The sequence below is a fragment of the Arachis ipaensis genome, chromosome B4 (genome assembly GCF_059453495.1).
Source record: "Arachis ipaensis isolate K30076 ecotype BB chromosome B4, ASM5945349v1, whole genome shotgun sequence".
Lineage (NCBI taxonomy): Eukaryota > Viridiplantae > Streptophyta > Magnoliopsida > Fabales > Fabaceae > Arachis > Arachis ipaensis.
Window position 1 is genome coordinate 139,238,492 of NC_142439.1, and position 13,464 is coordinate 139,251,955.

The window sequence follows — 13,464 nt, forward strand, 5'->3', positions numbered from 1 at the left end:
TGGTTTTTTATGTTTCAATATGTTGTTCCAAATCATGATAGTGTACTTTGGAAATGGCTGTTTAGTGTTTATTTCCGTTACTAGCATAGTTTCTGCATCATGTCTTAATTTAATTTGTAGATTTATTTATTGCCGTGTGCATTCAACAGACATTTTTTTCAAAACTCCGAAAACAAAACATATTCATTAATTAAGATCCCATGCACAGTACATCGCATTAACATTAACAAATTCTATCGCTTATCAACTACAAGTAAGAAAACCGATAACAGTGGAATCTAAACGCCAAAGTGAAATAAACAAAGTACCAAAGGTAACAATACACCTACTCATGTCCCCCTGTGTGCTTTGCTCCTCCGACCTGTGGGCAACTCCGACGTGTGTGTCTGGGTTGCCGACAGAGGCCACATCTCTTTGGCCGGTTCGGATCTGCCTCGTCCATATTGGTCCGTATTTGAGTGGACCTCGGACGACCCTCTCTCGCACGCCTCTTGTTAGGGTATGGGATCACAATAGGCCCGTCATATGGTGGCCAGAAATCCTTCGGAATGGGAGGTGTGAATCCCATCCGATACACACTGAACACTGAACTAAGACGATACACCTGGTGGACGTAAGGCTGCCATGTGAGCCGTGAGTAGGCACAGCATGCCAGTGCGTGCGGACATCGGAAATAAAGTGCCTGGAAGTATCCGCAGTCACATGTCTGAGATGCAAGCGAGACTCTGTAGCTACCCAGTGAGAATGAACCAGTCGGAGTCGTCTCTACGACGGTGAACTCCGAGTTATCCCTATCGTACAAAGTCACCGTGAAGCACCTCGACATCTTCAGGTTGGCCTCGATACACTTCACCAAGTGCTAACTGAATTGTTGTCCGGTTCCCAGCTGGGCCTCAGCCTCTCTCCCCTTGCGAACAAATAGTTCGGCCAACCTTCCGTACGTTGCCTTCACTAGCGAGCACACAGGGAGGTTTCTGACTCCCTTGAGGATTGAATTCACACACTCAGAGATATTCGTCGTCATGTGCCTGAATCTCCGCCCCTCATCACAATGCTATGTCCACAAGGAATACTCAATCCGGTTCGCCTAGTCACACATCGCCGGGTCTTCAGACCACATAATATCAAACCAGTAATCGAACTCTACCTCGGTCTTAGCGTAAGCCGCGTTGACAAGTAGCCTCCTTGTGTCTTTGCCCTTGAAGGTTAGGGTGAAATTTGCCGCTACATGTCGAATGCAGAATTTCCGGTATGCAGATGGAGGTAACCAGCCTCCGTCGGGAGCCTCAAGCGCGGCCTTGATGCCGTTATGCCTGTCCGATATAACCAGCAGACCCAGCTGCGGTGTCACATGCTGACGCAGATGGGAGAGAAAGAAGGACCAGGACTCATCATTCTCACCTTCGACTAATGCAAATGCAACAGGGAGTATGTTGGAGTTCCCGTCCTGTGCAATCGCGATAAGCAACGTTTCCCATACTTGCCATACAGATGGGTGCCGTCAATACTAACCAGTGGCTTGCAATGACGGAATGCCTCGATACACGGTGAAAACGTCTAGAATAGTCTGTGAAAATAAGCTTGAGACTCGTCCAGCTGTCCACCAACTCGAACAGGGCTCGTCCTAAGGACTGCAATAGTACCAGGCATCATCAACTGGACTCCTAACACCCATCTAGGGAGCTCGTTGTACGACTCATCCCAGTCACTATAGATGACGGCAACAGCCTTCTGCTTCGCTAACCAAACCCTCCTGTATGTCGGCCTAAACCCAAAGTGTGCGGCCGTGGCATTTAGGAGCACCTTGATGCTGACAGATGCATCAGTCCTAACCATTGGCATAATGAATGCCGATATCACATGATAATCCAAACTCCTGTGGTCGCTGGAGATGGAGGTGGCGAGACACGTATGCGGACCATTGTACCGTTTGACCTCCCATAGGTCCTTGCACTGTCGGAGACTCAGCCGAATCAACCATGTGCACCCATTCCCGAACTCAGAACACTTGCCCACATACCGGCGATAGTCAGACTCCACTACCTTGTACTGTACCCATCGGCGGATGCTGTAAGTCTTCACACTTAACAGGGCCTCATCTTTATCCTGAAATTGCTGACCAACCTGGAACTCTGTCAGACCTGCAGACCCTTCCGCATCTCTAGCGCCAAATCCAGCAGGCTGCCCAGGAACCGCCTCCTGCCTCATGGCATCCAAGTCCAAAGAGGAAAAATGTGGAGGGTACTGCTATGTGCCAGAGCTAGAACTACCTCCCGCCCGAGCAGGCTCGCTTGCTCCTATATCATCGCCACTGTCATCATCAATCATATCCGGCTCGACATCATCGTCCTCTGGATCATCCAACACTCCATCGCCAACCCCAGGCAGTGCAATACACTGTAAAGAGGTCGGCAGAAATTTCCCTGTTCCGACTTCGTCGCCCACACTGCCGTTGAGATCAACAGCGAACGAAGGGGAGGCGACAGGCTGGACGGGTGGCTGGTACGCAGGGACGGAGGAAGAAGCAACGGCAGGTCTGGAGCTAGAACCGGCTACCGTGGCTAACGTGGTGGTATTCCGGTTCGAACCCCCCGAGCTGGATACCACATCAACCAACTTTGCCAATAGTTCTGGTGTCCTCACTTCTGGAAACTGCCGGCGACAATGAAACATGACCTGCAAGTCCTCATCACTCCCAATCGTGAAATAATCATACTTCACGGTTTCCTGGAGCACCGTGATTGGAATGCGATAGAAAAACTTCTTAACCCGTTTCACACCTTCCAGACCAAGTTTCAACAGTACAGAGCTAACAAGGTCATCATAGCTCGTCGTAGGCCTCACGATAATACAGAGAGGATCCTTATCAGTGAACTTCACACCGGAACGAGTTTTCCTCTTAATCAATCCTCTGTGATGAACCAACACTACAAAACTCTCCTCACTAGCCATCTTACCCCCTCTAATGAGAGCAACTCACGTTTACACCATATATATACAGGTCTGGTCCTCACTAATTCGAACTAGCCTAGTTCAAAATACAATTTGTCTAATTCGAGTTAACTCAGTTCGAATTACATTGCATTGCGTGCATGAAGGTAATTTGAGTCTGCTTGGTTCAAATTACTTGGGGAAGCTTGTACCTATGTAATTCGAACTCACCTAGTTCGAATTAGTGTGAATTTCGTTCTTGTACAATTCGAGTTGAGTAGGTTCGAATTATGTAGAACTGTAATTCGAACTAGGTTGGTTCGAATTACATAGAGATGTCCTTTGGTTGATTGATGAAACAATTTTCAACTTGGCTGATTCACGTAAATTATGGCTTCCCTTGGCTTATTTATGTTTTTTGCCCTAATATTAAATATCATAAATGTATAATTATAAATGTACATAAATAAAATTATGAATGTTAATTATCAAAAAAATTATAAATATTAAATTAAATAAAATAATTTTAAATTATTATCTTTTTAGAGCAACTCTAATGAAATACTTTTTGGATATCAATTTTGATATAGTAACTGAACTGATTTAAAATTAAAATTTGTATTGGATGTAATTTTTGTAATGATACTGATATTAAAAAAAAAGATATTATATCATTTAAAAAAAAAGACTAATAAAATATTATCATGTATATATCTATTAAATGTATTAAATAAACATTATAATTTTATTATGTAACATCGTTAAATTAAAATAAAATTAATAAACATTAGAGTGACAAATTTCACATTAAATTTTAAATTAATTTTATAATATATATATATATATATATATATATATATATATATATATATATAATTTCACAAATATTTATATAGTATTGTATAGAATTCAAAATAAAATAAAATTAAAATCAAGTACTCTTAGTATTGTTAGTGATATAACATGCTAATGACTTTTCTCATAAATATAACCTCCTGGTGTAGATAATCATTATAAACATGATTATTAAATAATAATATTATGAATTTAGTATCACGTAGTTTCAGCTTCAAGAGAAGTGAACATAAGCCAATGAGTTATAACTCAAATGGCATAGTCTCTCTCCATACTCAATTAAGAGATTGCAGGTTCGAGTCTTCTATCTTTGGTTAAAAAAAAAAGAAGTGAACATAATATGTGCTATATGCTAGTTTTCTAAGTTTAAGGGTATTTTTTAATGTTTACAATAATTAAAAAAAGGTGAATTCTACCAAACTTTTTCTAAAATAATATGTAAGTTACTTTTATGATGTGTCATATTTTAATTCCACTCCATCATTCTTTCTTCATCACATAGCTTCGGTCCTTTCAAGTATCGCCGTCGACGTGGTGACAAGAAGTGCAGGTCGTCATCTACTGTCCTCTCACACAATTTCTCTTTCTTCAGTACATCATCCCTTAACGACGTGGTTGAATTTACGTCGTCCGTAATTTTGCCGTCCTTCTCAGTATAGCCAGCAACGACGTTATCGTTATCTCCTGTCCTCTCACTCGATCCCTCTTTTTGTAGCCAATGAGTAATAGCTCAAATGGCATAGTCTCCCCATACTCAATTAAGAGGTTGCGGGTTGATGAGCGGATAATTTATACGCTTTTTGGCGTTTTTAGTATGTTTTTAGTAGAATCTAGTTACTTTTAGGGATGTTTTCATTAGTTTTTATGTTAAATTCACATTTCTGGACTTTACTATGAGTTTGTGTGTTTTTCTGTGATTTCAGGTATTTTCTGGCTGAAATTGAGGGACTTGAGCAAAAATCAGATTCAGAGGTTGAAGAAGGATTGCTGATGCTGTTGGATTCTGACCTCCCTGCACTCAAAGTGGATTTTCTGGAGCTACAGAACTCAAAATGGCGCGCTTCCAATTGCTTTGGAAAGTAGACATCCAGCGCTTTCTAGCAATATATAATAGTCCATACTTTGGCCGAGTTTAGACGATGTAAAAGGGTGTTGAACGCCAGTTCTACGCTGTTGTCTGGAGTTAAACGCCAGAAACACGTCACAAGCCAGAGTTGAACGCCAGAAATACGTTACAAACTGGCATTCAACTCCAAGAATGACCTCTACACGTGTAACATTCAAGCTCAGCCCAAGCACACACCAAGTGGGCCCCGGAAGTGAATTTATGCATCAATTACTTACTTCTGTAAACCCTAGTAACTAGTTTAGTATAAATAAGACTTTTTACTATTGTATTAGACATCTTATGATTTTTTGTTCATCTTAGGATCATATTGATCACGTATGGGGGCTGGCCATTCGGCCATGCCTGGACCTTTCACTTATGTAATTTCAACGGTAGAGTTTCTACACTCCATAGTTTAAGGTGTGGAACTCTGCTGTTCCTCAAAGATTAATGCAAAGTACTACTGTTTTTCTATTCAATTCAACTTATTCCGCTTCTAAGATATTCATTCGCACTTCAACCTGAATGTGATGAACGTGACAATCATCATCATTCCCTATGAACGCGTGCCTAACAACCACTTCCGTTCTACTTTAGATTGAATGAGTATCTCTTGGATCTCTTAATCAGAATCTTCGTGGTATATGCTAGATTGATGGCGGCATTCATGAGAGTCCGGAAAGTCTAAACCTTGTCTGTGGTATTCCGAGTAGGACTCTGGGATTGAATGACTGTGACGGACTTCAAACTCGCGAGTGCTGGGCGTAGTGACAGACGCAAAAGGAGGGTGAATCCTATTCCAGTACGATCGAGAACCTCAGATGATTAGCTGTGCTATGACAGAGCATTTGGACCATTTTCACAAGAGGATAGGATGCAGCCATTGACAAGGGTGATGCCTCCAGACGATTAGCCATGCAGTGACAGTGCATCGGACCATTTTCCAGAGAGGATTAAAAGTAGCCATTGACAACGGTGATGTCCTTACATAAAGCCAGCCATGGAAAGGAGTAAGACTGATTGGATGAAGACAGCGGGAAAGCAGAGATTCAAAGGAACGAAAGCATCTTTATACGCTTATCTGAAATTCTCACCAATGAATTACATGAGTGTTTCTATCCTTATTTTCTATCTATTTATTATTTATGTTCGAAAACTCCATAACTGTTTTATATCCACCTGACTGAGATTTACAAGGTGACCATAGCTTGCTTCATACCAACAATCTCCGTGGGATCGACCCTTACTCACGTAAGGTTTATTACTTGGACGACCCAATGCACTTGCTGGTTAGTTGTATCGAAGTTGTGAATGAAAAATAATTCATTAAGACGTGCGTACAGAGTTTTTGGCACCGTTGCCTGAGATCACAATTTCGTGCACCAAGTTTTTGGCGCCGTTGCCAGGGATTGTTCGAGTTTGGACAACTGACGGTTCATCTTGTTGCTAATATTAGGTAATTTTCTTTTTGTTTTATTTTCAAAAAATTTTCAAAAAAAAATTTCAAAAAATTTTTTCAAAAATCTTTCAAAAATTTTCCCTTTGTTTTCGAAAATTATTTCAGAATTTTTTAAGAATGAATTCTAGAGTTTCATGGTAACATGTTGAATCCTATCTAGCTGTAAAGCCATATCCAAACTGCTTTGGAATTGGTCTTCAACTAATCACTTCAATGCATGTAACAACATACTAAAGCTTGGCTGGCTATTAAGCGATGCCTAACCCTCAGATTGGAGCTTTAGACTAAGAGTACAAGATTCCTGGAATTCATATTAAAAATTTTGAAATCCTTATTTTCTTTTTCCTATATGTTTTTTCGAAAAAAAATATACAAAAATCCAAAAAAAATAAAAAATCATAAAAATAAAAAATATTTCATGTTTCTTGTTTGAGTCTTGAGTCAAGTTGAAAGTTTCGTGTCAATTGCATATTCATCTTGCATTTTTCGAAAAATTCATGCATTCATAGTGTTCTTCATGATCTTCAAGTTGTTCTTGGTAAGTCTTCTTGTTTGATCTTGATGTTTTCATGTTTTGTGTCTTTTCTTGTTTTTCATATGCATTCTTGCATTCATAGTGTCTATACATGAAAATTTTTTAAGTTTGATGTCTTACATGTTTTCTTTGCATTAAAAATTTTTCAAAAATAAGTTCTTGATGTTCATCTTGACATTCAAAGTGTTCTTGGTGTTCATCTTGACATTCATAGCATTTTTGCATGCATTCATTGTTTTGATCCAAAATTTTCATGCATTGAGTCTTTTTCATGTTTTTCTCTCTCATCATTAAAATTTCAAAAATCAAAAAAATATCTTCTCTTTTTTCTTCTCATAAATTCGAAAATTTGAGTTGACTTTTTCAAAATTTTATAAAATCTAGTTGTTTTTATGAGTCAAATCAAATTTTCAATTTAAAAATCTTATCTTTTTCAAAAATCAAATCTTTTTCATTTTTCTTAGTTATTTTAAAAAATTTTAAAAATATTTTTCAAAAATCTTTTTCTTATCTTTATCTCCTAATTTTCGAAAATAACATCATCAATTAATGTTTTAATTCAAAAATTTCAAGTTTGTTACTTGCTTGTTAAGAAAAGATTCAAACTTTAAGTTCTAGAATCATATCTTATGATTTCTTGTGAATTAAGTCATTAATTGTGATTTTAAAAATCAAATCTTTTTCAAAACTAATTTCAATCATATCTTTTCAAAAATATCTTCTTATCTTATATTTTTTCAAAAATTTGATTTTCAAATATCTTTTCTAACTTCTTATCTTCTTATCTTTTCAAAATTGATTTTCAAATTTGTTTCAACTAACTAACTAACTTTTTGTTTGTTTCTTATATTTTTCAAAACTCCCTAACTAACTCTCTCTCTCTAATTTTCGAAAATATCTCCCTCTTTTTCAAAATTTCTTTTTAATTAACTAATTATTTTAATTTCTGATTTTAATTTTCGAAAATTACCAACTTTTTTCAAAAACTATTTTCGAAAATCCCTTTCTCTCTCATCTCCTTCTATTTATTTATTCATCTACTCACACAAGGACCTCTATACTGTGGTAAAAAGGATCCCTATTATTATTTTTCTGTTCCCTCCTTTTTCATATGAGCAAGAGCAAGGACAAGAACATTCTTGTTGAAGCAGATCCAGAACCTGAAAGGACTCTGAAGAAGAAACTAAAAGAAGCTAAATTACAACAATCCAGCAAGCACCTTTCAGAAATTTTCGAACAGGAAGAGGAGATGGCAGCCGAAAATAATAATAATGCAAGGAGGATGCTTGGTGACTTTATTGCACCTAATTCTAATTTACATGGAAGAAGCATCTCCATTCCTGCCATTGGAGCAAACAATTTTGAGCTGAAACCTCAATTAGTTTCTCTGATGCAGCAGAACTGCAAGTTTCATGGACTTCCATCTGAAGATTCTTTTCAGTTCTTAACTGAATTCTTGCAGATCTGTGATACTGTTAAGACTAATGAAGTAGATCCTGAAGTCTACAGGCTCATGCTTTTCCCTTTTGCTGTAAGAGACAGAGCTAGAATATGGTTGGACTCTCAACCTAAGGATAGCCTGAACTCTTGGGATAAGCTGGTCAAGGCTTTCTTAGCCAAGTTCTTTCCTCCTCAAAAGCTGAGTAAGCTTAGAGTGGATGTTCAAACCTTCAGACAGAAAGAAGGTGAATCCCTCTATGAAGCTTGGGAGAGATACAAAGAACTGACCAAAAAGTGTCATTCTGACATGCTTTCAGAATGGACCATCCTGGATATATTCTATGATGGTCTATCTGAATTAGCTAAGATGTCATTGGATACTTCTGCAGGTGGATCCATTCACCTAAAGAAAATGCCTGCAGAAGCTCAAGAACTCATTGACATGGTTGCTAATAACCAGTTCATGTACACTTCTGAAAGAAATTCTGTGAATAATGGGACGCCTATGAAGAAAGGAGTTCTTGAAATTGATACTTTGAATGCCATACTGGCTCAAAATAAAATATTGACTCAGCAAGTCAATATAATTTCTTAGAGTCTGAATGGAATGCAAGCTGCATCCAACAGTACTCAAGAGGCATCTTCTGGAGAAGAAGCTTATGATCTTGAAAACCCTGCAATACAGAGGTGAATTACATGGGTGAACCTTATGGAAACACCTATAACCCCTCATGGAGAAATCACCCAAATCTCTCATGGAAAGATCAACAAAAGCCTCAACAAGGCTTTAATAATGGTGGAAGAAATAGGTTTGACAATAGTAAACCTTTTCCATCATCCACTCAGCAACAGACAGAGAACTCTGAACAAAATACCTCTAATTTAGCAAACTTAGTCTCTGATCTATCTAAGGCCACTGTAAGTTTCATGAATGAAACAAGGTCCTCCATTAGAAATTTGGAGGCACAAGTGGTCCAGCTGAGTAAAAGGATCACTGAAATCCCTCCTAGTACTCTCTCAAGCAATACAGAAGAGAATCCAAAAGGAGAGTGCAAGGCCATTGCATTAATTACCATGGCCGAACCTATGAGGGAGGTTGAGGACGTAAATCCCAGTGAGGAAGACCTCCTGGGACGTCCAGTGATCAATAAGGAGTTTCCCTTTGAGGAACCAAAGGAATCTGAGACTCATCTAGAGACCATAGAGATTCTATTGAACCTCCTTATGCCCTTCATGAGCTCTGACGAGAATTCATCTTCTGAAGAGAATGAGGATGTTACTGAAGAGCAAGTCACCAAGTACCTTGGTGCAATCATGAAGCTGAATGCCAAATTATTTGGTATTGAGATTTGGGAAGATGAACCTCCCTTGTTCACCAATGAACTAAGTGATCTGGATCAACTGACATTGCCTCAGAAGAAACAGGATCCTGGAAAGTTCGTAATACCTTGTACCATAGGCAACATGATCTTTGAAAAGGCTCTGTGTGACCTTGGTTCAGGGATAAACCTCATACCCCTCTCTGTAATAGAGAAACTGGGAATCTTTGGGGTGCAAGCTGCTAAAATCTCATTAGAGATGGCAGACAATTCAAGAAAACAGGCTTATGGATAAGTAGAGGACGTGTTAGTAAAGGTTGAAGATCTTTACATCCCTGCTGATTTAATAATCCTTGATACTGGGAAGGATGAGGATGAATCCATCATCCTTGGAAGACTTTTCCTAGCCACAGCAAGAGCTGTGATTGATGTTGACAGAGGTGAATTAGTCCTTCAATTGAATGAGGACTCCCTTGTGTTTACAACTCAAGGTTACCCTTCTGTAAACATGGAAAAGAGGCACAGTAAGCTTCTCTCAAAACAGAGTCAACCAGAGCCCCCACAGTCAAACTCTAAGTTTGGTGTTGGGAGGCCACAACCAAACTCTAAGTTTGGTGTTGACCTCCCATATCCAAACTCTAAGTTTGGTGTTGGGAAGTCTCAAAAATGCTCTGAACATCTGTGAGGCTCCATGAGAGCCCACTGTCAAGCTATTGACATTAAAGAAGCGCTTGTTGGGAGGCAACTCAATTTTTATTTATCTAATTGTTCTTTCATGTTTTATTAGGTTCATGATCATGTGGAGTCACAAAATAAATATAAAAATTGAAAACGGAATCAAAAACAGCAGAAGAAAAATCACACCCTGGAGGAAGACCTTACTGGCGTTTAAACGCCAGTAAGAAGCATCTGGCTGGCGTTCAATGCCAGAACAGAGCATGGTTCTGGCGCTGAACGCCCAAAATAGGCAGCATCTGGGCGTTTGAACGCCAAAATTGCACCCTGGAGAAGAGCTGGCGCTGAACACCCAGAACAAGCATGGTTCTGGCGTTCAACGCCAGAAATGAGCAACAAATGGGCGTTCAACGCCCAGAACAAGCACCAATCTGGTGCTGAACGCCCAGAGTTGTGTGCAAGGGCATTTTGCATGCCTAATTTGGTGCAAGGTTGTAAATCCTTGAACACCTCAGGATCTGCAGACCCCACAGGATCACCTCAGGATCTGTGGACCCCACAGGATCCCCACCTACCTCCACTCACTTCTTCTCACCCCTCTTTCACACAATCCCATAAACACTCTTCCCCAAAACTCTTCACTAATCACCTCAATCTCTCTTCCCTATCACCACTTCACCACTTACATCCATCCACTCTTCCCCATAAACCTACCTCATAAACTCCACCTACCTTCAAAATTCAAAATCACTTTCCCACCCAAAACCCACCCTTATGGCCGAACCTTACCCCCCCTCCCTTCCCTATATATAGCCCTCCATTCTTCCTCATTTTCACATAACACACCCCTCTCTTCCCCTTCTTGGCCGAAACACATCTCTCTCTCCCTCTCCTCCATTTCTTCTTCTTCATCATCTATTCTTTTTTCTCTTGCTCGAGGGCGAGCAATATTCTAAGTTTGGTGTGGTAAAAGCATAAGCTTTTTGTTTTTCCATTACCATTGATGGCACCCAAGACCGGATAATCCTCTAGAAAATGGAAAGAGAAGATAAAAGCTTCCACCTCCGAGTCATGGGAGATGGAAAGATTCATCTCCAAAGCTCATCAAGACCACTTCTATGATGTTGTGGCCAAGAAAAAGGTGATCCCTGAGGTCCCTTTCAAACTCAAGAGAAATGAGTATCCGGAGATCCAACATGAAATCCAAAGAAGAGGTTGGGAAGTTCTAACAAACCCCATCCAACAAGTCGGCATCCTAATGGTTCAAGAGTTCTATGCCAATGCATGGATCACAAGGAACCATGATCAAAGTAAGAACCCGAACCCAAAGAATTATATCACTATGGTTCGAGAGAAATACTTAGATTTTAGTCCGGAAAATGTGAGGTTGGCGTTCAACTTGCCTATGATGCAAGGAGATGCATGCCCCTACACTAGAAGGGTCAACTTTAATCAAAGGTTGGACCAAGTCCTCATGGACATATGTGTGGAAGGAGCTCAATAGAAGATTAACTCCAAAGGCAAGCCGGTTCAATTAAGAAGACTGGACCTCAAGCCTGTGGCTAGAGGATGGTTGGAGTTCATCCAACGCTCCATCATCCCCACTAGCAACCGATCTGAAGTTACTGTGGATCGGGCCATCATGATCCATAGCATCATGATTGGAGAAGAAGTAGAAGTTCATGAAGTCATCTCCCTTGAACTCTACAAAATAGCCGAAAAGCCCTCTCCTGGGGCAAGGCTAGCTTTTCCTCATCTTATTTGCCATCTATGTTACTCAGCTGGAGCTTCCATAGAAGGAGACATTCCCATTGAGGAAGAGAAGCCCATCACTAAGAAAAGGATGGAGCAAGCAAGAGAGCCCATTCATGGATCTCAAGAGACGCATGAAGCTCATCACCATGAGATTCTGGAGATGCCTCAAATGCATTTTCCTCCACAAAACTATTGGGAGCAAATCAACACCTCCCTAGGAGAATTAAGTTCCAACATGGGACAATTAAGGGTGGAACATCAAGAGCACTCCATCATCCTTCACAAAATTAGAGAAGATCAAAAAGCAATGAGGGAGGAGCAACAAAGACAAGGAAGAGACATAGAAGAGCTCAAGGACATCATTGGTTCCTCAAAAAGAAAACGCCACCATCACTAAGGTGGACTCATTCCTTGTTCTTACATTCTCTGTTTTTCGTTTTCTCTATGTTAAGTGCTTATCCATGTTTGTGTCTTCATTACATGATCATTAGTAGTTAGTAACTATGTCTTAAAGTTATGAATGTCCTATGAATCCACACCTCTCTTAAATGAAAACTGTTTTAATTCAAAAGAACAAGAAGTACATGAGTTTCAAATTTATCCTTGAACTTAGTTTAATTATATTGATGTGGTGACAATGCTTCTTGTTTTCTGAATGAATGCTTGAACAGTGCATATGTCTTTTGAAGTTGTTGTTTAAGAATGTTAAATATGTTGGCTCTTGAAAGAATGATGACAAGGAGACATGTTATTTGATAATCTGAAAAATCATAAAAATGATTCTTGAAGCAAGAAAAAGCAGCAAAGAACAAAGCTTGCAAAAAAAAAAAAAAGAGAGAGCAAAAGCAAGCAGAAAAAGCTAAAAGCTCTTAAAACCAAGAGGCAAGAGCAAAAAGCCAGTAACCCTTAAAACCAAAAGGCAAGGGTAATAAAAAGGATCCTAAGGCTTTGAGCATCAGTGGATAGGAGGGGCTAAAGGAATAAAATCCTGGCCTAAGCGGCTAAACCAAGTTGTCCCTAACCATGTGCTTGTGGCGTGAAGGTGTCAAGTGAAAACTTGAGACTGAGCGGTTAAAGTCAAGGTCCAAAGCAAAAGAAGAGTGTGCTTAAGAACCCTGGACACCTCTAATTGGGGACTTTAGCAAAGCTAAGTCACAATCTGAAAAGGTTCACCCAATTATGTGTCTGTGGCATTTATGTATCCGGTGGTAATACTGGAAAACAAAGTGCTTAGGGCCACGGCCAAGACTCATAAAATAGCTGTGTTCAAGAATCATCATACTAAACTAGGAGAATCAATAACACTATCTGAACTCTGAGTTCCTATAGATGCCAATCATTCTGAACCTCAATGGATAAAGTGAGATGCCAAAACTATTCAAGAGGC

General features: G+C 39.6%; 2 protein-coding genes and 1 non-coding gene across 3 annotated transcripts; all 3 read right to left on the bottom strand.

Annotated features, from left to right (window-relative positions):
* Nucleotides 1-325: 325 nt before the first annotated feature.
* Nucleotides 326-826, bottom strand: LOC148569439 (uncharacterized). Its single transcript, XM_088485043.1, has one exon. It carries the CDS (start codon nucleotides 824-826, stop codon nucleotides 326-328), a length of 501 nt encoding a protein of 166 aa, XP_088341169.1.
* A 33-nt stretch (nucleotides 827-859) lies between these two features.
* Nucleotides 860-2,208, bottom strand: LOC148569440 (uncharacterized). The gene is made up of 4 exons (XM_088485044.1): nucleotides 2,150-2,208; nucleotides 1,609-1,828; nucleotides 1,148-1,447; nucleotides 860-1,054 (listed from the first exon to the last, which is right to left on the bottom strand). Exons 1-4 carry the CDS (start codon nucleotides 2,206-2,208, stop codon nucleotides 860-862), a joined length of 774 nt encoding a protein of 257 aa, XP_088341170.1.
* Nucleotides 2,209-8,533: 6,325 nt separating this feature from the next.
* LOC148569441 (small nucleolar RNA R71) lies at nucleotides 8,534-8,637 on the bottom strand. The gene has a single exon (XR_015881544.1). It is a non-coding gene; the product is annotated as a small nucleolar RNA R71 (small nucleolar RNA).
* Between the last annotated feature and the right edge of the window lie 4,827 nt (nucleotides 8,638-13,464).